We start from the raw sequence: 24247 nt of genomic DNA, 5'->3' as shown, positions 1-24247 counted from the left end.
CCCAAGTTAAACAATTTAAAGGCAATGCTACCAAATACTAATTTAGTGTATGTAAACTTCTGACCCACTGGGAATGTGATGAAAGAAATAAAAGCTGAAATAAATAATTCTCTCTATTTTTCTGACATTTCACGTTCTTAAAATAAAGTGGTGATCCTAACTGACATAAGACAGGGAATTTTTACTAGGATTAAATGTCAGGAATTGTGAAAAACTGAGTTTAAATGTATTTAGCTATATATACATTCCAAATACATATATACATATATACAGTATATGTACAGATGAAATCGTAAGTTTACATACACTTAGGTTGGAGTCATTAAAACTCATTTTTCAACCACTCCACAAATTTCTTGTTAACCAACTATAGTTTTGGCAAGTCGGGTAGGACATCTACTTTGTGCATGACACAATTCATTTTTCCATCAATTGTTTACAGACAGATTATTTTACTTATAATTCACTGTATCATAATTCCGGTGGGTTAGGAGTTTACATACACTATGTTGACTGTGCCTTTAAATAGCTTGGAAAATTCCAGAAAATTATGTCATGGCTTTAGAAGCTTCTGATAGGATTATTGGGACCATGGGACCACGCAGCCGTCATACCACTCAGGAAGGAGACGCGTTCTGTCTCCTAGAGCAAAAAGTGCAAATCAATCCCAGAACATGTATTTTGCTAAGGTGTATGTAAACTTCCGACTTCAACTGTATATGTATATATGTACAGTACCAGTCAAAAGTTTGGACACACCTACTCATTCCAGGGTTTGAGTCGGTGTGTCCAAACTTTTGGCTAGTACTGTATATTTACGCTACTGGTCAAAAGTTTTAGAACACCTACTCATTCAAGGGTTTTTCTTTATTTGTACTATATTCTATATTGTAGAATAATAGTGAAGACATCAAAACTATGAAATAACACATATGGAATCAAGTAGTAACCAAAAAAGTGCTAAACAAATCAAAATATATTTTCTATTTCAGATTCTTCAAATAGCCACCCTTTGCCTTGGTGACAGCCTTGCACAATCTTGGCATTCTCTCAAACTTTGAATGGAATATCAGAGAGGCGTTCAATAGGAAAACATGTGTTGAAGTTGTGTTTCCCGTTTGAGTCAGCAGGTGTTTCCCCTTTGAGTCACAGCTTCAACATTCATTGCACTTGGTAAGGAGCGTCAAAAGATTGGCAAATAATTGTATTTTTTACCAATATAAGACATGCGACATACATACAATCAAACATGGGTGGTGCTACAAATACAGTAGTAAGCATATGTTTAACTATATACTGTATAACTGCAGTGGTAGAATGTTTTTAGAGTGTATTCTTACAACCATTTAGCAAACTTTACTCGGTGTAAGAGTCACACTGGATGTAAGGGTTAAATACAAGTCGAGAAGTAAGTTGATGATGCAACAAGTGGAAAAAAAACTATGTTCTAAACACAAGTGGAAATGATTTGGAAATAATAAGGGTGGTATACATTTCCTTCTCAATCTGTCTTTGAATGTTTTGGGATCTTTTTTATATTGTAATATTGCACAACTAAATGGTTAGTAGGTTTCACAAATAATTGGTCCAGTAGCCGAGCTGTAAATGAAAATGAAAATATGCGGAGAGAATCATATCAATCCGTCCCACTTGGACATGGTAATGAATCATAACGGCAACAGATTATTAAGAAAGAAGCATAAATGTGACAGAGATTAATAGAGTTGTCTCCTGATATGCACTGGCATGTGTCTACCATGACTATGTGCACTAACCCCATACCATACAGATATATGGAGAAGTCAAGAAAATGTATTTTGTGAAAATGATTAACTGCTCTGTGTTGCATAATACCATAACTGTCCACATCACTAAGGAACCTGGGGTTAACATGGTCCACACACACCCACACAGTTGTAAAGAGGGCACGACAGCACTTCTTCCCCCTCAGGTGGCTGAAAAGATTTTGGGATGGGCCCTCAGATCGTTCTACAGCTGCACCATTGAAAGCATCTTGGCTGGCTTCATCGCTGCTTGGTACGGCAACTACGAGGCATTTAACCACAAGGCGCTACAGAGAGTGGTGAGTATGCCCCAGTACATCATTGGGGCCAAGCTCCCTGCTATCCAGGACCTCTATCAAATCAAATCAAATGTAATTTGTCACGTGCGCTGAATACAACAGTTGTAGATCTTACAGTGAGATACTTACTTACAAGCCCTAACCAACAATGAAAAAGTATACAGTTAAATAAAAATAAATAACAATAACAATTAAAAGTAACAAATAATTAAAGAGCAGCAGTAAAATAGCATTAGCGATTCTATGTACAGGGGGTACTAGTACAGAGTCAATGTGCAGGGGCACAAGTTAGTCGAGGTAATTGATGTAATATGTACATGTTTTTAGAGTTATTAAAGTGACTATACATAGATAATAACAGAGAGTAGCAGCAGTGTAAAGAGGGCGGAATGCAAATATTCTGGTTAGTCATTTGATTAGATGTTCAGGAGACTTATGGCTTGGGGGTAGAAGCTGTTTAGAAGCCTCTTGGACCTAGACTTGGTGCTCCGGTACCGCTTGCCATGTGGTAGCAGATAGAACAATCTATGACTAGGGTGGCTGGAGTCTTTGACAATTTTTAGGGCCTTCCTCTGACACCGCCTGGTATAGAGGTCCTGGATGGCAGGAAGCTTGGCCCAGTGATATACTGGGCCGTATGCACTACCCTCTATAGTGCCTTGCGGTCGGAGGCCGAGCAGTTGACATACCAGGCAGTGTCAGAGGGATGCCCAAAATATTGTCAATTTACTCCAGCCATCCAAGCCATAGACTGTTCTCTCTGATACCGCACAGCAAGAGGTACTAGTAAGTCTGGAACCAACAAGACACTGAACAGCTTCTACCACCAATCAATAAACCAGACTGCTTAATTAATAGCCTATCAAATGGCTTCACAGTCTACCTGCATTGACCCTTTTTTGATCTAACTCTCTTGCACTGACTCTATGCGCACAATTGTCTCTACCCCCACTCACACATGTAATGGTTACACTGACACCCTAACAAACACACACACTACATACACCCACACACACACAAAACATGCGTTCACATGCATAGCCGTGGGAAGATGTTTGGGGGTGTGTGTTGCATATATCGGTCTGCTAATACAGGACTAGTAAAGGACCAGTGCACTACTTTTGTGAAGAAAAAAGTCATATATTATTCATAAATACAACAACAACAACAAAAAATTCTGGGGATGCAGCAGCACTCTCAGCACCCCTACTTCCTGTGTTTATGCATGCATGCATACTGATGCCACACACACACACACTTTCACAATCACCACATACGCTGTTGCTACAGCTCATTCTATTATCTATCTTTTCTGTTGCCCTGTCAATTTACCCCTACCTATATGTACATAGCTACCACTATTACGTCGTACCCCTGCACATCGACCCGGTTCTGGTGCTACCTGTATATAGCCATGTTATTTTTGATGAACAGTCTGGACTGTTCTCACGTTGAACAGTCCAGACTGTTCAAAGGACAGTACCATCAAACCAGACAGGCAAATTCAGGGCAGCTAAGACAACCCAAGTCAAGGACAAATTACCTTAAATCTACAGTTTTATATAGAGCCATAGCTGAATGGAACGCTTTACCAATCCATATTTCTCAGGATAAAAAGTAAATCTACCTTCAAGATAGACCTTATGACTGGACAGGAAATAGAAAGCATCAACTGAATGTTAAATGTCAGGTATTTTAATTGTCTGTATTGTCTACTTGTTGAATGTTTGTGAAGTCTTGGTTTGTAATGCCTTGTTAATTGGTGTTGGACCCCAGGAAGATTAGCTAACGTTACGGCGTTAGCTAATGGGGATCCTAATAGAAATGACAAAAATGACAAATCAGTACCATAGACAGCCACATGATATTTAGCAACATTGATTGCAGTAAATAGTTTTTGGTATCTTTAAGTTTTGTTTTCAGTGTATTAAACTCAGCATATATAGCCTTGTTGATTTGATGATGTTTAAATGTTTAAGTTGAAATGGTGCTGGAATGGCAGAGGCAGATCTCCTGTTGTCTTTGGGCTGACTTACGGTACCTCCATGGTTCTAAATCAGTAGTTGTTTAGTAAACTGTCAAAAACATTAACTTGCTTGACCATGCTACAGGTTATATAACTATTTGTTAGACACAATATTTGCTTTCTGGTTTTGTGATGTATTTTTTACTGGCTTGGCTTCCCCAGAGATTTTACCCACGCAAAGCTACTGCCTCTATCCCATAATATGCACAGCATACGTAGAAACACAATACACCATGTCATTGACAGCATGCTCACAGATCCCCTTAATTCCATCGTTTTAAGTAAGCATGGTAATAAACTGTTACTTTAACTCTACCTACATACTCTACCTGTACATATTACCTCAATTACCTCGACTAACCGGTGCCCCCGCACATTGACTCTGTACGGTACCCCCTTTATAAAACCTCGCTATTGTTATTTTACTGCTGTTCTTTAAGTGTTATTCATTTTTACTTAACACTTATTTTTTGTTCAAACTGCATTGTTGGTTAAGGGCTTATAAGTAAGCATTTCACTGTAAGGTTCTACACCTGTTGTATATGGCGCATGTGACAAATACAATTTGATTTGATTTGAAACTGTCAACATGGTAAGGTTTAAAAAATCATCCTAAAATGTGATATTTCCACTTTCAAATGTCAGACTTGATTTGCCCTAATGAAAAATGTATCAACCAAAACCCTTACCATTTTTTTTAAAGAATCCAGATAATAATTCACGTTTCCTGTTTCTGCATGATTCTTTTCCTGCTGTGAAAGTCAAATGAAGATAACAGATCTGTATCTTACATATATCCGGTTGGGGCTTTACACTCGGGGGTTAACTTGGTCTTAATTAAATTAATATAGTGCAGCATTGCATCAATGTTATATGTGTCACGACTCCCTCCGAAGTTGGCTCCCCCCGCCTGTTCGGGTGGTGCTTGGCGGTGGTCGTCACCGGCCTACTAGCCTCCACCGATCCCTTTTTCTTTTTGGTTAGTTTTGTCTCATTAGTTACACCTGCTCTTATTTTGTGTGTGTTGATTTGCTTCCCTATTTAGCGTATGGAACCCACCCCTTTGTTGTGCGGGATTATTTTGATGTTCACGTTTCTGTCGTTGGTGTTGTTTGTGCTCTGGACCGTGTTACCCGTTGTTTTGGGTTGGTCAGTGTTTTGCGCCCTGCTTGTTTGGGGATTTAATTTTGGTGCCGCATTAAAGTGCATCTTTCCTCTGGACCTCTCTGCTCTCTGCGCCTGATTCCTCTCTACACACCTAGTCAGCCGTGACAATATGGAAGATAACAAAAGTCATGCCTCAATGTGGGGTTCACAGTAAGGGAAGTATCACAGGAAGTAAACTGAGTGTACAAAACATTAAGAACACCTTTAATATTGCGTTGCACCCCCACCCCCTTTTGCACTCATTCATTGGGGCATGGACTCTACAAGGTGTCGACAAGCGTTACACAGAGATGCTGGCTCATGTTAACTCCAATGCTTCCCACATTTGTGTAAAGTTGACCGGATGTTCTTTGTGCGGTGGACCATTATAAATACACACGGGAAACTGATGAGCAGGGTTCCCCAAATTTCGGCCCGCGGGTGGTTTTATTTGGCCCCCCAAGTTTTCTGAGAACAAAATGTAAATTCGTGTTGAAAAAACTATTTTCTTTTCATTGTTGGTCATAAGACTGTAAAAACACGAGGAAATCAGACACAATTGATTTTAATTTTGGAAATCAGTTCACAAATATTCGCATAATAGAGAGACATGCAGTTGAAGTCGGAAGTTTACATACACCTCAGCCAAATACATTTAAACTCAGTTTTTCACAACTCCTGACATTTAACCTGATGAGGAGTTAGGGATCCCTTTTGGGAACATCCCCTCCCACGTTCAGCTGGAACGTGGCGCATGGAACGCAAAAATATTCTTAGAAATATTTAACCTTCACACATTAACAAGTCCAATACCTCAAATGAAAGATAAACACCTTGTTCATCTACCCAGCATGTCAGATTTTTTAAATGTTTTACGGCGAAAACACACCACATATTTATATTAGACCACCACCGAAACGAAGACAAGAGGCAGCCATTTTGTCCCAGAAAATATAAAATTATAAAAGCAGGATTAAAAAATAAATCATTCACTAACCTTTTGAAAATCTTCATCAGATGACAGTAATAGGACATGTTACACAGTACATCTTTTTTTTTTTCAATAATATGCCATTTATATCCATAAATGTCCATTTACATTGAATTCATGTTCAGAAAATACTCAAAAATGTCCGCAGAAAATATAGGTAGCGTCGCAAGATAACGTAAATAGACATCATAAACTTTGACTAAATATACATGTTCTACATATAGTTAGAAAGATACACTGCTTCTTAATGCAATCGCTTTGTTACATTTCTTTTTAACGTTACAGAAATCGCTCACTATTCAATATTCTGAGACGGCGCTCAGATATAAGCTATATTTCTCCGCTATGTTGGAGTCAACAGAAACACAGATTTCAGCATAAATATTCCCTTACCTTTGATGGTCTTCGTTCAGAATGTACTGGAAGGGTTCATACTTACCCAAAACATCATTTGGTTTCAAGTCTTGTGTCTTTGTATTAGCTACTGCTAACAATATCAGCTGAAATGCACCCAAAATGTCCTCTGGTCCGGAAAAGTTGCGCATCAAAACTTCAAAATTACATATTATATGTCGACTAAACAGGTCCAACTAAGTGCAGAATCAAGCTTTAGGATGTTGTAAACATACAAAACAATTTTCAATTCAACCGGTCATTGTTATTCGTCATCCGGAGTGCTGGAACAAAGGAATGGCTGAGACAAATTCGCGCCCTAACGCACAGGTATTTTCTCGCGGCACTCACTCAATTCACTCCCATAGGGCCAATTCTCGCGGGATTTGAACGATTAAACGCTCTACTGAATGAGGACATCTAGTGGAAGACATAGAAAGTGTCCCCAGATCCATAGCTGGTTGGGAAGGGTGGGGGCGATCACGTCAAAGTTGCCCCAACTTTCATGACCACAAAACTAGTTTGGAAGAATGCCTGCCCTGTGAGTTCTGCTATACTTACAGACATAATTCCAACGGTTTTAGAAGCTTTAGAGTGTTTTCTATCCAATAATAATTATTATATGCATATATTAGCACTTTTTGACAGATTTTTTTTCAGTTTACTATGGGCACGCAATTCCTCCAAAGGGGGCAGTATTCTGCCTAGCCTTAATATTAGTAATACTAGTAAATATTTCCTGTCTTAGGTCAGTTAGGATCACCACTTTATTTTAAGAATGTGAAATGTCAGAATAATAGTAGAGAGAATGATTTATTTCAGCTTTTATTTCTTTCATCACATTCCCAGTGGGTCAGAAGTTTGCATACACTCAATTAGTATTTGGTAGCATTGCCTTTAAATTGTTTAACTTGGGTCAAATGTTTCAGGTAGCCTTCCACAAGCTTCCGACAATAAGTTTAGAGAATGTTTGCCCATTCCTCCTGACAGAGCTGGTGTAACTGAGTCAGGTTTGTAGGCCTCCTTGCTTACACACGCTTGTTCAGTTCTGCCCACACATTTTCTATAGGATTGAGGTCAGGGCTTTGTGATGGCCACTCCAATACCTTGACTTTGTTGTCCTTAAGCCATTTTGCCACGACTTTGGAAGTATGCTTGGGGTCATTGTCCATTTGGAAGACCCATTTGCGACCAATGTCTTGAAATGTTGCTTCAATATATCCACATAATTTTCCCCTCTCATGATGCCATCTATTTTGTGAAGTGCACCAGTCCCTCCTGCAGCAAAGCACCTACACAACATGATGCTGCCACCCCCATTCTTCACGGTAGGGATGTTGATTTTCGGCTTGCAAGCCTCCCCTTTCTCCTCCAAACATAATGATGGTCATTATGGCCAAACAGTTCTAATTTTGTTTCATCAGACTAGAGGACATTTCTCCAAAAAGTACGATCTTTGTCCCCATGTGCAGTTGCAAACCGTAGTCTGGCTTTTTTTATGACGGTTTTGGAGCAGTGGCTTCTTCCTTGCTGAGTGGCCTTGCAGGTTATGTCGATATAGGACTCGTTTTACTGTGGATATAGATTCTTTTGTACCTGTTTCCTCCAGCATCTTCACAAGGTCCTTTGCTGTTGTTCTCGGATAGATGGCATCATGGAAGTTGTTCCTGATTTGATTTGACTCTGTGCATTTATCACACATCATTGACTGTACTGTCCTTTGAACTGTCTGGACAGGTGCTAACATTTTTGATGGTGTGCGACAAGTGTTCATCTTGTCCTCTTGTGACAGAGGCTGATGAGAGTAACCCATCATCCCCTGTCCCCTCAATCCCGCCTCTTTGTTTACGCCCTGCACGGCTGCCTGTGTGAGATGGGCTGTACCACTTTATGTGACTGGTGGAAGACTTAGGACAGGAGGCTGGCAGGACACACCAGCCTTTGGGCCCACCCCATCTATTCCTTGGCCATCTTCTTCATGGAGGGCCAGCATGCCAGGCTGTTGGCCCAGCGCCAACTGTAGCACCAGCTGTAATTTACAAATATATATAGACCGCCACCCCTTGTCTTACCAGAGGCTGCTGTTCAATCTTACCGATACAGTGTATAACCCGCCAGCTGTATGTTATTCATGTCGTCGTTCAGCCACGACTCTGTGAAACATAAGATATTACAGTTTTATTGTCCCGTTGGTAGGATATACATGCTTGTGGTTCGTCCACTTTATTGTCCAGCGATTGTACGTTGGCCAATAGTACCTACGGCAAGGCAGATTAGCCACTCGTGCCTGCCCTCACAAGGCACCCCGATCACCTTCTGCGATACGTCTGTCTCCTTCTCCTGCGAATGACGGGGATGAGGGCTTGTTCTGGTGTGTCTGGAGTAAATCCCTCTCGTCCGACTCGTTAAAGAAAAATTCTTCATCCAGTTCAAGGTGATTAATCGCTGTTCTAATGTCCAGAAGCTCTTCTCGGTCAGAAGACACGGTAGCAGCAACTTTATTTACAAAATAAGCTAAAAACAATGCAAAAAAATGTCAGCCATCCCCTCCGGCGCCATCTTCAGCAGGTGTAAATTTGTCAGTTATTGTGCACTCTGTCACAATCAGAAGAGAGTGCTCTGAAATCGGAGTAGATAGCCAGAGAGAATTTACCAGCTACGTCTATCAACAGTTGTCACAGTGACATCTGGAACAAACATTATTTTGAAATGGTTACTTGCATAGTGGAGTCTTTTGTTAAGACATGTAGCTATCTAGCTAAACAATGAACCATAATCCCAACTCATGACGTTTCTACCGTGCATGAATCAGGTTCAATGTTAGCTAGCTACCTTTAGCCTATAACTAGCAAAGCAAATGTCTCTGCGATACGAATAATATTATTACACATATCATACACGTAACATTAACTAGCGAGCTAGACAGCTAACGTTAGCAGGCTAGATAACACTACACTTTAACTGGAAATGAAATCAACTTTCTGACAAAATTTGAAATGTGTAATATCTGAAAATGTAGCTAGCTAGACTATCTTACCCATATACATGGATGGACGCTTCTCCCTCTCTGTCACGGATGTCATGGTTGCCCTTAGTTTGAAGATATAATCCCCTTAGCTATCGTACTCTAATTCCACTGATTTCAAAACTTGGTCCTCTAGAAAGTGGTGAGCAACACTTATGCAGTTCTACTACAGGAAATCTTTAAAAAAAAGCTGTGTTAGAATTTACAGATGGCATACACGTTTGTTGTTAAGGCACATTAAAGTTTATATGTTCCAGAAGGCATTTCTGCCAAAAAAAATGCATTTTGATTAAAAAAAGTTTACATTCAAATTGATCTCCTGTGAATTAGTGACGCGCAACATATAACTAGTTTCCTGAAATGAGTTACAAATGTACAATTCAGTTTCAATTAAATTCAGTTTCAAAATAATTCCGAAAGTATACTGCAACTTAATCAAGTTTATTATTTAAATTACGTTTGTGAAGATGTTCTATTATAATTTGTTCTGAAAATAACAAATAGTTTTACTCCCTGTTTTACTCTACCTCTCTATATCTCTATATCATCGACTGCATCCTTATGAAATACATGTATCACTAGCCACTTTAACTATGCCACTTTGTTTACATACTCACCTCATGTATATACTGTACTCGACACCATCTACTGTATCCTGCCTATGCTGCTCTGTACCATCACTCATTCATATATCCTTATGTACATATTCTTTATCCCCTTACACTGTGTATAAGACAGTAGTTTTGGTATTGTTAGTTAGATTACTTGTTGGTTATTACTGCATTGTCGGAACTAGAAGCACAAGCATTTCGCTACACTCGCATTAACATCTGCTAACCATGTGCATGTGACAAATCAAATTTGATTTGATTTTATTTGATTTGATATCTGATCTTTGAGTTCATTGCAGAGTTATTCTTCAACATAATTTATGACAGGGTTATAATCATGCTCTCTGTAGCAAAAGAGCATACAATCTCTTTTGCTGACCCTCCTTTTTCCTTGTGTGTCACAGAAGAGAGTGGGGTCATCAGAGGTCATGCACGCTTTCTCTCTGGGTTCTGAGCAACAAACAGGGAAACGCTCCCCTCAGCCCGACTCCATTGGTACCTGCAGCATAGAAATCAGACAAATACAAAGTCAAACAGATTCCTCTATCGAACCACAAAATAACAGCATCTACTGTATCTGACAGACAGTTGCCTAACTTCTCTTTGTGTTGCTTGAATTCAACATTTTTCCTCAAAGGCCATTTCTTGGGGTCATTCACAAACATGCACACATCCCCTCAATCGTCTTTTTCCTTCTCTTATTATCATACTCATCATCCCACTCACTGGCTGTGTCCAGGAATGAGTAGACTGTCTCCTGTGGATAGAGGGAACTCTTGGCCATCCAGAGTCACATGGGAGGATCCCTCCTGATAGAGGAAGAGAGGGTGAGTGTGAGACAAAGTGCAAATAGACAGAGGGAAGCAGATAGATGTAAAGGAAGAGAGAGAAATAGCACAAATTGAAATAAATACTGAAGGCATGATAACATGAAAGAAATGCAAATACTCTAATAGAGCAGTAATAGCAGACATACCTGCTGCCATATCCAGACATCAGTTTCTCGTTCACAAGCCTCTGTCTGCCCGGGCCCATACAGGAGGGTCTGTCACAGAGTAGTAGAAGAAACATCATTATAGTCACCATCATCATCATCCTCACCACCACCACCTCCATCATCATCTATACACTCACTAAACTGATAAACCAGTCCTAATTTAATTATAGCTCACTTCCCTCCTACTACAACAATGAGCAGCATAATCAACACACAAATGAGCCACATGTATTCAACTTTCAATATTAGCGAGTCATGAGTTTGATTCAGTGGGGCGCTCAGTCTAGACTGATCGCTTTGAAAGGTCTCAATCGATGTGAAAGGTCAGAAAAATAACAAAGTCATAATTGGGATATGTCAGGGTCACCTCTGTCTCAAACTGGGCCCCAAACATGTCTATGGGGCGTCCACTGGCCAGTGAGGGTTGCTGTTTGTCCACCCAGTCTCTAAAGTGGAAGGGGGTCATCACATGCATGGTGTTCATGGGGAAGGGAGGCTGTCTGAAGACCTCATCTAGACAAACAGAGGCAGGAATGCATCTCAGTGCGATACAGTATGCACAACGATAGCACAAAAAATGATAACACATAGGACAGGGATGGGTGTAGCGGAAGAATCAGAATTAGTTAGTTAACATAGATAATTAAGACGTCTTATCTTCATAATATGCTTATATGATATGCTTGTTATTAGAATATATCCCTTTGGACTCTGGGTTTGGCAGTTGCACTTCCTCCCTCAGCTGGGGCTCAGTCACCTGAGGCCCAGAGAGGGGTGAAGTCAGGCTTGTCTTTCACATGTCTCTGGTGCTATGCAGAATATCAGAAAGAGAAGAGGACAGGAGGGAACATTGTCTTCGTATGTAAACATGTTTTACATATTCTAAACCGTGTGAAGTGATGGTGTGATTAACGGGAAACTAATTACTTGTCTCCACAATGTCTGTGCAGCAGTCACTCCCTCCTTTGGCCTTGGGGGAGATAATGTCTGAGACAAGATGTGTGGGATAGTGTCTGGAACCATTGTATGTCATCTCTGATGTTGCACCTATCCTGGGGTAGGTGACCTAGAGGCTCACTCCCCTCAGTGAGCTCGTCAAGGCGTGTTGTCAAGAAGGGGTTTTGCATGAGATGGGAGTATCTGGAGTTGACAATTTATTTATGCCATAGAATGAATTGGTGTTTCTGTGCTATGAAGTACCGGGAACGGGATCGGAGCCTCGTCTTAGGAGCCAGACTGAACAATAAGAACAGTCATCATAGCAAATGCTATCTGGCTGCGGGATACTCCTTTCTCAAATATCAAGTTTCACCTTGTGAACCATTCCATACATCTGTTGTTTTTCATGAAGACTAAAAGGGTGTATCTTTTCTATAAAATATATTTGTATTCTTCGTATGTCAGAGCTACTCGCCACAACACTTGGATGTTTTGAGCCGACCAGCCTGATCATTATGGGAGCAATTACTCTATGCTTTCCTTATTAATAATATTTGAATAAAGTAATATCATGATTGGTAATTGACCTTGTCTCTCATCATTATTGATTAGAATTTCCACAACATGGGCAACAGTTGGCAAACTTTTGTAGGCCTGCGGACCAATTTCACACACTCCAAAAATATACAGTACCAGTCAAAAGTTTGGACATCAAAACTATGAAATAACACATATGGAATCATATAGTAACCAAAAAAGTGGGCAAACATTTTATATTTGAGATTCTTCAAAGTAGCCACACATTGCCTTCATGAAAGCTTTGCACACTCTTGGCATTCTCTCAACCAGTTTTTCCAATAGTCTTGAAGGAGTTCCCACATATGCTGAGCACTTGATGGCTGTTTTTCCTTCAATCTGCGGTCCAACTCATCCCAAACCATCTAAATTGGGTTGAGGTTGGGTGATTGTGAAGACCAGGTCATCTGATGCATCATTACATCATTATCCTTCTTAGTCAAATAGCCATTGCACAGCCTGGAGGTGTGATGAGTCATTGTCCTGTTGAATAACAAATGATAGTCCCACTAAGCGCAAACCAGATGGGATGGTTAAGCGTGCCTTGAACTCTAAATAAATCACTGACTGTGTCACCAGCAAAGCACCCCACACCTCCTCCTCCATGCTTCACAGTGGGAACCACACATGCAGAGATCATCTGTTCACCTACTCTGCATCTCACAAAGACACGGCGGTTGGAATAAAAAATCTCAAATGTGGACTCATCAGACCAAAGGATAGATTTTGACCAGTCTAATGTGCATTATTCCAAGCAAGTCTCTGCTTCTTATTGGTGTCCTTTAGTTGTGGTTTCTTTGTAGCAATTCGACCATGAAGGTCTGATTCATGATTCACAGGCTCCTCTGAACAATTGATGTTGAGATCTGCCTGTTACTTCAACTCTGTTAAGAATTTATTTGGGCTGCAATTTCTGAGGATGGTAACTCCAATGAACTTATCCTCTAAACAGAGGTAACTCAGGCTCTTCCTTTCCTGTGGCAGTCCTCATGAGAGCCAGTTTCATCATAGCGCTTGATGGTTTTTGCGATTGCACTTGAAACTTTCTTGACATTTTCCGGATTGACTGACCTTCATGCAGTATTTTGACAAACGTGCCAAAAGTAAGCTGCCTGTTACTCAGGCCCAGAAGCTAGGATATGCAAGCATTGGATAAACAACACTCTGAAGTTTCTAAAACTGTTAAAATATGGTCTGTGGGTATAACAGAACTGATTTGGCAGGCGAAACCCCGAGGACAATCCATCCAGGGATTTTTTTTTTTTAGGTCATTGCAATTTCAATGCTTTTCTATGGGAAAGTCTATTATTTAGGACCCAGATTGCAGTTCCTATGGTTTCTACTAGATGTCAACAGTCTATATAAATTGTTTCATGCTTGTTTTTTGAAAAATTAAGAAGTATTCGTATTCTTTCTAAGTGTCACTCAGAAGGACTCTAGTCTTTTGGCACGCGTGAATGAGTGCGCGTTCCTCGTTCTTTTTCTCCGATATTGAACACTGTATATTCCGTCTTAAATTTTATTGATTATTTACATATTAGGGTACCTGAGGTTGGATTAGAAATGTTGTTTGACATTTTTAGACGAAGCCACTCCTGCGTTGTCTTGGCTGTGTGCTTCGGGACGTTGTCCAGTTGGAAGGTGAACCTCCACCCCAGTCTGAGGTCCTGGGCTCTCTGGAGCAGGTTTTTATGAAAGCTCTCTGTACTTTGCTCCGTTCATATTTCCCTCGATCCTGACTAGTCTTGTAGTCCCTGCCGCTGAATAACATCCCCACAGCATGATGCCGCCGCCACCACCATGCTTCACCATAGGGATTGTGCCAGTCAGGAACCATTACACACAGTCAGCTAACTTTTTCAAGCAGAAATGTGCATCCTGTAGCTCTTGAAGTGTGCCAAATCGTTATGGCACACTTTAAAGTCCATGGAGAACAAGAGCACCTCCTCCCAGCTGCCCACTGCACTGAGGCTAGGTAACACGTTCACCACCGATAAATCCATGATAATCGAACATTTCAATAAGCATTTCTCTACGGCTAGCCATGCTTTTCTCCTGGCTACCCCAGGAGAAAAGATAGCAGATGGCAGATGTCCTGAAAGAGCTGCAAAACCTGAACCCTTACAAATCAGCTGGGCAAGACAATCTGGACCTTCTCTTTCTAAAATGATCAGCCGCCATTGTTGCAACCCCTATTACCAGTCTGTTCAACCTCTCTTTCGCATCGTCCGAGATCCCTAAAGATTGGAAAGCTATGATGCTGCGGTCATCATCAAAAAGCGTTGACACTCAAGACCCAAACTGTTATAGATCTATATCCATCCTGCCCTGCCTTTCTAAAGTCTTCAAAAGCCATGTTAATAAACAGATCAATGACCATTTCGAATCCCACCGTACCTTCTCCGCTGTGCAATCTGGTTTCCGAGCTGGTCATGGGTGCACCTCATCCACTTTCAAGGTACTAAACGATATCATAACCGCCACCGATAAAAGACAGTACTGTGCAGCCATCATTCATCGACCTGGACAAGACTTTCGACTCTGTCAATCACCGTATTCTTATCGGCAGACTCCATGGGGGTGCCACAGGGTTTAATTCTCGGGCCGACTCTTTTCTCTGTATATATCAACGATGTCGTTCTTGCTGCGGGTAATTCCCTGATCCACCTCTACGGCACCATTCTCTATACATCTGCCCCTTCTTTGGACACTGTGTTAACTAACCTCCAAACTAGCTTCAATGCCATACAACACTCCTTCCGTGGCCTCCAACTGCTCTTTAACGCTAGTAAAACCAAATGCAGGCTTTTCAACCGATCGCTGCCCGTAGTGACTAGCATCACTACTCTGGACAGTTCTGACCTAGAATACATGGACAACTATAAATACCTAGGTGTCTGACTAGACTGTAAACTCTCCTTCCAGACTCCTATTAAACATCTCCAATCCAAAATCAAATCTAGAATAGGCTTACTATGTCGCAACAAAGCCTCCTTCACTCACGCCACCAAACTTACCCTAGTAAAACTGACTATCATCCAATCCTCGACTTCGGTGAAGTCATCTATAAAATAGCTTACAATACTCTACTCAGCAAATTGGATGTAGTCGATCACAGTGCCATCTGTTTTGTTACCAAAGCCCCTTATACCACCCACCACTGCGACCTGAATGCTCTAGTCAGCTGGCCCTCGCTACATATTCGTCGCCAGACACATTGGCTACAGGTCATCTATAAGTCTATGCTAGGTAAAGCTCTGCCTTATTTCAGCTCATTGGTCACGATAACAACACCCACCCATAGCACGCTCTCCAGCAGGTATATCTCCCTGGTCATCCCGAAAGCCAACACCTCCTTTGGCCGCCTTTCCTTCCAGTTCTCTGCTGCCAGTGACTGGAACGAATTGCAAAAATTGCTGAAGCTGGAGACTTCCATTTCCCTCACTAACTTTAAACAGCAGCTATCTGAGCAGCTAAATGATCGCTGCAGCTGTACATAGTCCATCTGTAAATAGCCCACCCACTCTACCTACCTCATCCCCATATTGTTTTTATTTACTTTGCTGCTCTTTTGCACACAAGTATCACTACTTACACACCATCATCTGATCATCATCATCTGCGCATCTATCACTCTGTCACGTCCTGGTCAAAGTATTTTGTGTTTATCTTCATTTATTTGGTCAGGCCAGGGTGTGGCATGTTTTTTTTTATTTGGTGTGTTGGTATTGGGATTGTAGCTTAGTGGGGTATTCTATTTAAGTCTATGGCTGTCTGAAGTGGTTCTCAATCAGAGGCAGGTGTTTATCGTTGTCTCTGATTGGGAACCATATTTAGGCAGCCATATTCGTTTAGTGTTTCGTGGGTGATTGTCCTTAGTGTCCTCTGTGTTGGTTTGCACCAGTTTAGGCTGGTTCGGTTTTCACATTACGTTTATTGTTTTTGTACAGTTCATGTTTCATCATTGTTAAATAAACATGGATCGCAATAGCCACGCTGCATTTTGGTCCGACTCTACTTCAACCGAAGAAAGCCGTTACACACTCCAGTGTTTAATCTGCTAAATTGTAACTTTACTACTATGGCCTATTTACCTCCTCATGCCATTTGCACACACTATATATAGACTTTCTTTTTTTCTATTGTGTTATTGACTGTATGCTTGTTTATTCCATGTGTAACTCTGTGTTGTTTTTTCTGTCGCACTAGTTTGCTTTATCTTGGCCAGGTCGCAGTTGTAAATGAAAACTTGTTCTCAACTAGCTTACCTGGTTAAATAAAGGTGAAATAAAAACATCACCGGAAACAACGTCGCCTATGGGCACAAACCCTCCGTTGCTGGACCAGACAGGACTGGCAAAAAGTGCTCTTCACTGACGAGTTACGTTTTTTTCTCACCAGGGGTGATGGTCGGATTTGCGTTTATCGTCGAAGGAATGAGCGTTACACCGAGGCCTGTACGCTGGAGCGGAATCGATTTGGAGGTTGAGGGTCCGTCATTGTCTGGGGCGGTGTGTCACAGCATCATCGGACTGAGCTTGTTGTCATTGCAGACAATCTCAACGCTGTGCGTTACAGGGAAGACATCCTCCTCCCTCATGTGGTACCCATCCTGCAGGCTCATCCTGACATGACCCTCCAGCATGACAATGTCACCAGCCATATTGCTCGTTCTGTGCGTGATTCCTGCAAGACAGGAATGTCAGTGTTCTGCCATGCCAGCGAAGAGCCCGCATCTCAAGCCCATTGAGCACATCTGGAACCTGTTGGATTGGAGGGTGAGGGATAGGTGCTTGGTGGAAGAGTGGAGTAACATCTCACAGCAAGAACTGGCAAATCTGGTTCTGTCCATGATGAGGAGATGCACTGCAGTACTTAATGCAGCTGGTGGCCACACCAGATACTTTTGATTTTGACCCCCCTTTGTTCAGGGACACATTATTCCATTTCTGTTAGTCACATGTCTGTGGAACTTGTTCAGTTTATGTCTCAGTTGTTGAGTCTTGTTATGTTCATACAAATATTTACATGTTAAGTTTGCTGAAAATAAACGCACTTGACAGTGAGAGGACGTTTCGTTTTTTTGCTGAGTTTATTTTTTTGATTATTTATTATAATTTTTTTAAATTTGGGGGAGGACTCAGTTGGGGTCTTAACTGAGTAGAATTCAGTAGAATTGCATGAAATGAGTTATAAAAATGCCAAATCTTCTCTCCCCCCATGGCGTACTCAGATCCATGAGCCACTGTGGCCGTTTATGATGAGTTACGTTTTTTTGTGGTCCCCATCCCCATGAAAGTTGCCCAGGGCTCTCGGATAGTGGGATACACCAGCACAGCAAAATATCTACAGACCCGACGTAAAACCACACAAAAATAAAAGGTGGGCAAATCAGGACATAATGCATTTTCAGTCAGTAGTGTGCCAAACTGATGTCAACCTACTGAAGCTCAACATTCCCATTGTGTAATTTTGTGAGATGGGGACTCACCTGGGTTTGGTTTGCCTGTTCTGTGCTGCTCCGACGCAAAGAACCTGAGAAACACAGCATCAGCTGAGTATAACACTGCTGAGCACTAATGTCCATTGGAAAGTGTTATGTTTCATGCCAGACTAAAATCAATTATATAAGTCTCACTCTTGAATCAGTGGCACCAGCTGGGTCCCCAGGTTTTCACAGTTAAACCATCTCTCAAAAAGGATGTCTGAAGTGTTGTCCACATAGTACCTGAAACCAAAAAGAGCCATGCTTTCATACTCTTTCTCTCTCACCCCTCTCGCCCTCTTTCGTGCTCTCTCTTGTAAGGGGGTCAAGGAGAAGGGGACGTGAGGCACGCACAGTTGAAGTCAGAAGTTTACATACACTTAGGTTGGAGTCATTAAAACGTGTTTTTCAACCACACCACACATTTCTTGTTAACAAACTATAGTTTTGACAAGTCGGTTAGGACATCTACTTTGTGCATGAGACAAGTAATTTTCCAACAATTGTTTACAGACAGATTATTTCACTTATAATTCACTGTATCACAATTCCAGTGGGTCAGAAGTTCACATACACTAAATTGACTGTGCCTTTAAACAGCTTGGGAAATTCCAGAAAATTATATCATGGCTTTAAGTTTCTGATAGGCTAATTGACATCATTTGAGTCAATTGGAGGTGTAACTGTTGATGAATTTAAAGGCCTACCTTCAAACCCAGTGCCTCTTTGCTTGACATCATGGGAAAATCAAAAGAAATCAGCCAAGGCCTCAGAAAATAATTTGTAGACCTCCGCGAGTTTGGTTCATCCTTTGGAGCAATGTCCAAATGGCTGAAGGTACCACGTTCATCTATACAAACAATAGTATGCAAGTAAAAACACCATGGGACCACGCAGCCATCATACCGCTCAGGAAGGAGACGCGTTCTGTCTCCTAGAGATGAATGTACTTTGCTGCAAAAAGTGCAAATCAATCCCAGTACAACAGCAAAGTACCTTGTGAAGATGCTGAAGGAAACAGGAACAAAAGTATCTATATCCACAGTAAAATGAGTCCTATATTGACATAACTGCTCCAAAACCACCATAAAAAAGCCAGACTACTGTTTGCAACTGCACATGTACTTTTTGGAGATGTACTTTTTGGAGAAATGTCCTCTGGTCTGATGAAACAAAAATAGAACTGTTTGACCATAATGTAGGAAAAAGGGGGACGCTTGCAAGCCGAAGAACACCATCCCAACCGTGAGGCACTGGGGTGGCAGCATCATGTGTGGGGGTGCTTTGCTGCAGGAGCGACTAGTGCACTTCACAAAATAGATGGCCTCATGAGAAAGGAAAATGATGTGGATATATTGAAGCAACATCTCAAGACATCTGTCGGGAAGTTAAAGATTGGTCGCAAATGGGTCTTCCAAATGGACAATGACCCCAAGCATACTTCCAAAGTTGTGGCAAAATGGCTTAAGGACAACAAAGTCAATGCATTGGAGTGGCCATCTCAAGGCCCTGACCTCAATCCCATAGAACATTTGTATGCAGAACTGAAAAGTGTGGGTTAGGGTTAGACAGGGAATGTTTACTAGGATTAAATGTCAGGAATTGTGACAAACGGAGTTTAAATGTATTTGGCTAAGGTGTATGTAAACTTCCGACTTCAACTGTAGCTGGATAAAGAATGTGTAAGACGAGTGAGACATAGGTAAAGGATAAGATGACATGGTGGATGGTGGTACCTTAAACAGTCGGTCTCTGACTGAAGCCTCCTTCTCTCCACCACCAGCCCCACAGTGTTAGCCTGTCTCTGGGGGGAGTGGGCGATCCGAGCTGGAAGCAGAAACATCTGAGGACCACAGAAGGACACAGAAGGACACAGAAGGACACAGAGGACACAGAAGGACACAGAAGGACATGGGGTGTGTATGACACAAACACTAATGTAACAAATCTGCATAGCTTGATATGTCACTGTCACTTATGTTAAACAGTGGGCTTAGTAAGAGAACCGTGGAATGATTGCCATTTCTCTCACCTCTCCCTCGCGGATACGCACATCCTTATGTTTGCCATTCTCAACCAACTTCAAACACATGTCCCCTTTCACCTGGTAAAAGAGCTGCATAAAAATAAGACAGGAAGAGGATATGACAGTGAAAAGTACGGACTAGAAAAGGTACAGATACAAGATATGGAGGATGTCTTCAGCTTCAAATCACAGCCAATAGTCCTCACTATGATATTAATGTGTTTATGCTGACCTCCAGTGGCTAGATTATGTTATTGAAAATGCAATTACAATCCTTTGCTTTGTGCTGTTATGTCACCCTTTACATAGTAAGAGATAAGGTTGTAGATGATTTGTGAAGCTTATATGTCGTACTTATGAAGACTTTATGTATGCTATATAAAGCCTTTATAAATGGTAGTTTGTTTAAAGTGGGACATTCTCGTGCTAACAAAATATTTTAAAAAAGAGAAACACATGAACAGGAATTTACTTTGGGCTTCAACTAGACAAATAGCCAGAGCAAATAGTGTTGACCGAAAGGTGACAGTGCAACATTCTTGTGGAATTTGTCCCTATGATGGTAGGAAGAACTGACTGAGTTTATGTGACAGTATGGAAATGGAACATTTAGACACAGAACAAAAAGACTAAACGACTGGGTCGCGTCTCTGGCAACTGAACCAATAGAACGAACGACCAGCCTGCTTGGGTAGCAACCTTAGATTTGTGTCGGGACTATATCTTGTGGAAAAAAACAACGTTTTTAATGAAAATATGTCAATCATAATTTGAATATGTTGGTGACCCATTGTATGAAAGTGATAATGCCCTCGAAGCCGGTGTTTGGAGGATATACTCAACTTTATCTCGGGCCTAACAACACCAGTGCCAATAAATCCTCCGAACACTGGCTTCTTGGGCATTATCGCAGAGGGCCAGGTGACTGCTAACTAAATAGCATGGTAGTGTCCTTGCATTTGTTGCTTACTTTCAGATAGGGACATTGCATATCTCGTAGGTTTTGAATACCATTTTCTGAACTATGAACGGTCACACAAACTCCACGGCATTTAGCCAATGTGATAGGTGAATAGTGGCATTTTCTCTCACCTCCTCCCCTTCCTCTATGTGGTAGTCCTTTCTGCTGTTGGGACCTCCAACAAACATGATGTTCAGCTGTGACAAATGCCTTGCGGAGAGAAATAATATAAGCATTCACTATGCTCAAAATGCATTATCTTTGTCAATCTTTGCCAACATAGTGTCAATTATTACTATTGGACTAGTAATAGATAGTCAGGGGGTAAACAGTACTTGTTACAGCTCAACATGATAATAACTAAATTACTACATTTGTGAAGCATCTATGATGTATGCTGTATAAAGCCTTTATAGTTCATTTGGTGATTCAGCACAAATCTAGTGACACCAGAGTGTTCAACTAAAACTGAAACTATGTGTGAATGAAACCAGCCCAGGCTGCTACTCACATGAGTTTATTGCACACCGGTGGCAAAAAAGCCTTCTCATTCTCTGCAATCCATTTGTCCACGTTCACAACAAGGGGTTTCCCACTCATTATTGCAAACCGATGTCAAAATTGTCACTGTGAAAATTGTGTGCTGAATCACTTAGTTCTGTGTGTTTTCTCTCCTGTTTCAGAGCCTGATTGAGTTGAAGTCCATTGGATAGCTAGGGGAGGAGTCCAGCATGACGGTGAAAGGTTGCTTACATTTCCACAATAATTAAACTAGTGGGGTTGGGTGTGGGCGGTCATATAATAAAAAGAGGAAACACAGTAAAGTGATGAGGGGACGAGGAGGGGTGCACGCGTATGAGGAAGCAGGAATCATGTGAGAATGAGCACAGCAGTCTCTGTAGCGTCATAGAATGAACATGAACAAACAATGCATTTGATTAAAAGATACAATGAAATAAGTTGTATTTTTGTTTTTTATCATGTTTCATAAACATACAGTACCAGTCAAAAGTTTGGACGCATCTACTCATTCCGAGATTTTTCTTTATTTTTTACTATTTTCTACATTGTAGGATAATCAAAACTGTGAAGTAACACATATGGAATCATGTAGTAACCCAAAAAATATTGAACAAACCAAATATATTTTATAGTTGAGATTCTTCAAAGTAGCCACCCTTTGCCTTGATGACAGCTTTGTACATGCTTGGCATTCTCTCAACCAGGTTCATGAGGAATGCATTTCACTGAACAGATGTGCCTTGTTAAAAGTTAATTTGTGGAACTTATTTCCTTCTTAATGTGTTTGAGCCAATCAGTTGTGTTGTGACAAGGTACGGGTGGTATACAGAAGAAGGCCCTATTTGGTAAAAGACAAAGTCCATATTATGGCAAGAACAGATCAAAAAAGCAAAGAGAAACGACAGTCAATCATTACTGTAAGACATGAAGGTCAGTCAATTGGAACATTTCAAGAACTTTGAAAATTTCTTCAAGTGCATTCGCAAAAAACATCAAGCCCTATGATGAAACTGGCTCTCATGAGGACAGCCACAGGAAAGGTTACTTTGTCTGCAGAGGATATGTTTATTAGAGGTACCAGCCTGAGAAATTGCAGCCCAAATAAATGCTTCACAGAGTTCAAGAAACAGACACATCTCAACAACAACTGTTCTGAGGAGACTGCGTGAATCAGGCCTTCATGGTCGAATTGCTGCAAAGAAACCACTACTAAAGGACACCAATAATAATAAGAGACTTGCTTGGGCCAAGAAACACGAGCAATGGACATTTGACCGGTGGAAATCTGTCCTTTGGTCTGATGAGTCCAAATTAGATTTTTTTGGTTCCAACCGCCGTGTCTTTGTGAGACGCAGAGTAGGTGAATGGATTATCTTCGCAAGTGTGGTTCCCACCATAAAGCATGGAGGAGGAGGTGTGATGGTTTGGGGGTGCTTTGCTGGTGACGTTGTCAGTGATTTATTTAGAATTCAAGGCACACTTAGCCAGCATGGCTACCACAGCATTCTGCAGTGATATGCCATTCCACAAGGTTTGCATTTAGTAGGAATCTCATTTGTTTTTCAACAGGACAATGACCCAAAACACACCTACCTCCAGGCTGTGTAAGGGCTATTTGACCTAGAAGGAGAGTGATGGAATGCTGCATCAGATGACCTGGCCTACACAACCACCTGACCTCAACCCACTTGAGATGGTTATAGATGAGTTGGACCACAGCGAGAAGGAAAAGCAGCCAACAAATCTCAGCATATGTGGGAACTCCTTCAAGACTATTGGCAAAGCATTCCAGTTGACTACCTCATGAAGCTGGTTGAGAGAATGCCAAGAGGGTACAATACTATCATCAAGGCCAAGGATGGCTACTTTGAAGAATGTAAAATATGAAATATATTTTGATTTGTATAACACTTGTTTGGTTATTGCATGATTACATATGTGTTATTTCATCATTTAATGTCTTCACTATTATTCTACAATCTAGAAAATAGTAAAAATAAAGAAAAACCTTTGAATGAGTAGGTGTCCAAACTTTTGACTGGTACTGTGTATGAATTGACTGTGTGTTTGTATGTTCATACCGATAGCCTACTGTTTAATTGGCTGAAGTCACCCCCTTAAAATCCCCTTACTTTACCACATTATCTCAAGGTTCATAAGGACATACTATCCTGCTATCTGTTCTCACTGCCTGGGTCCAGAGTTACAACACACAACTTAGGTTGATGACATCAGAGGTCAGAGGTTAGGTTTCCTCACTGCACTCTTTAAGATGACTAGGTGCAACCTCCTCTGCCCACCTCCACTGGTAACTAAGAAATACACAATATACTGTGCTGTACTCTTCTTAATGTTCTCTTGTACTTTCTCAAACACTAGCATTTACTGTAAAATATTTTACTGTATTCTTACATATACATTGCAATCTCACTGGCTCTGTCAAGGAATGAGCAGACTTTCTCCTGA

General features: G+C 41.1%; 1 protein-coding gene across 1 annotated transcript; it reads right to left on the bottom strand.

Annotated features, from left to right (window-relative positions):
• Positions 1–9884: 9884 nt before the first annotated feature.
• Positions 9885–22037, bottom strand: LOC139381905 (3-hydroxyanthranilate 3,4-dioxygenase). Its single transcript, XM_071125764.1, has 10 exons — positions 21771–22037; positions 21391–21469; positions 20305–20388; positions 20009–20115; positions 18426–18515; positions 18279–18322; positions 11640–11785; positions 11252–11320; positions 11002–11084; positions 9885–10774 (listed from the first exon to the last, which is right to left on the bottom strand). The coding sequence occupies exons 1-10, from the start codon at positions 21857–21859 to the stop codon at positions 10702–10704; spliced, it is 864 nt and encodes a 287-aa protein (XP_070981865.1). The 5' UTR covers positions 21860–22037; the 3' UTR covers positions 9885–10701.
• Positions 22038–24247: the final 2210 nt, after the last annotated feature.

The sequence above is a fragment of the Oncorhynchus clarkii genome, chromosome 23 (genome assembly GCF_045791955.1).
Source record: "Oncorhynchus clarkii lewisi isolate Uvic-CL-2024 chromosome 23, UVic_Ocla_1.0, whole genome shotgun sequence".
Classification (NCBI taxonomy): Eukaryota; Metazoa; Chordata; class Actinopteri; order Salmoniformes; family Salmonidae; genus Oncorhynchus; species Oncorhynchus clarkii.
The sequence above is the reverse complement of the archived record's forward strand: the minus strand, read 5'-3'. Positions and strand labels throughout refer to the sequence as shown.

Coding starts and splice junctions, on each gene's coding strand:
- LOC139381905 (XM_071125764.1), bottom strand. CDS start 21,859: ATGAGTGGGAAACCCCTTGTTGTGAACGTGGACAAATGGATTGCAGAG. Junction 21,470..21,770: donor CCGGTGTGCAATAAACTCAT/GTGAGTAGCAGC, acceptor TCTCTCCGCAAG/GCATTTGTCACAGCTGAACA. Junction 20,116..20,304: donor TGCGTATCCGCGAGGGAGAG/GTGAGAGAAATG, acceptor TGTGGTCCTCAG/ATGTTTCTGCTTCCAGCTCG.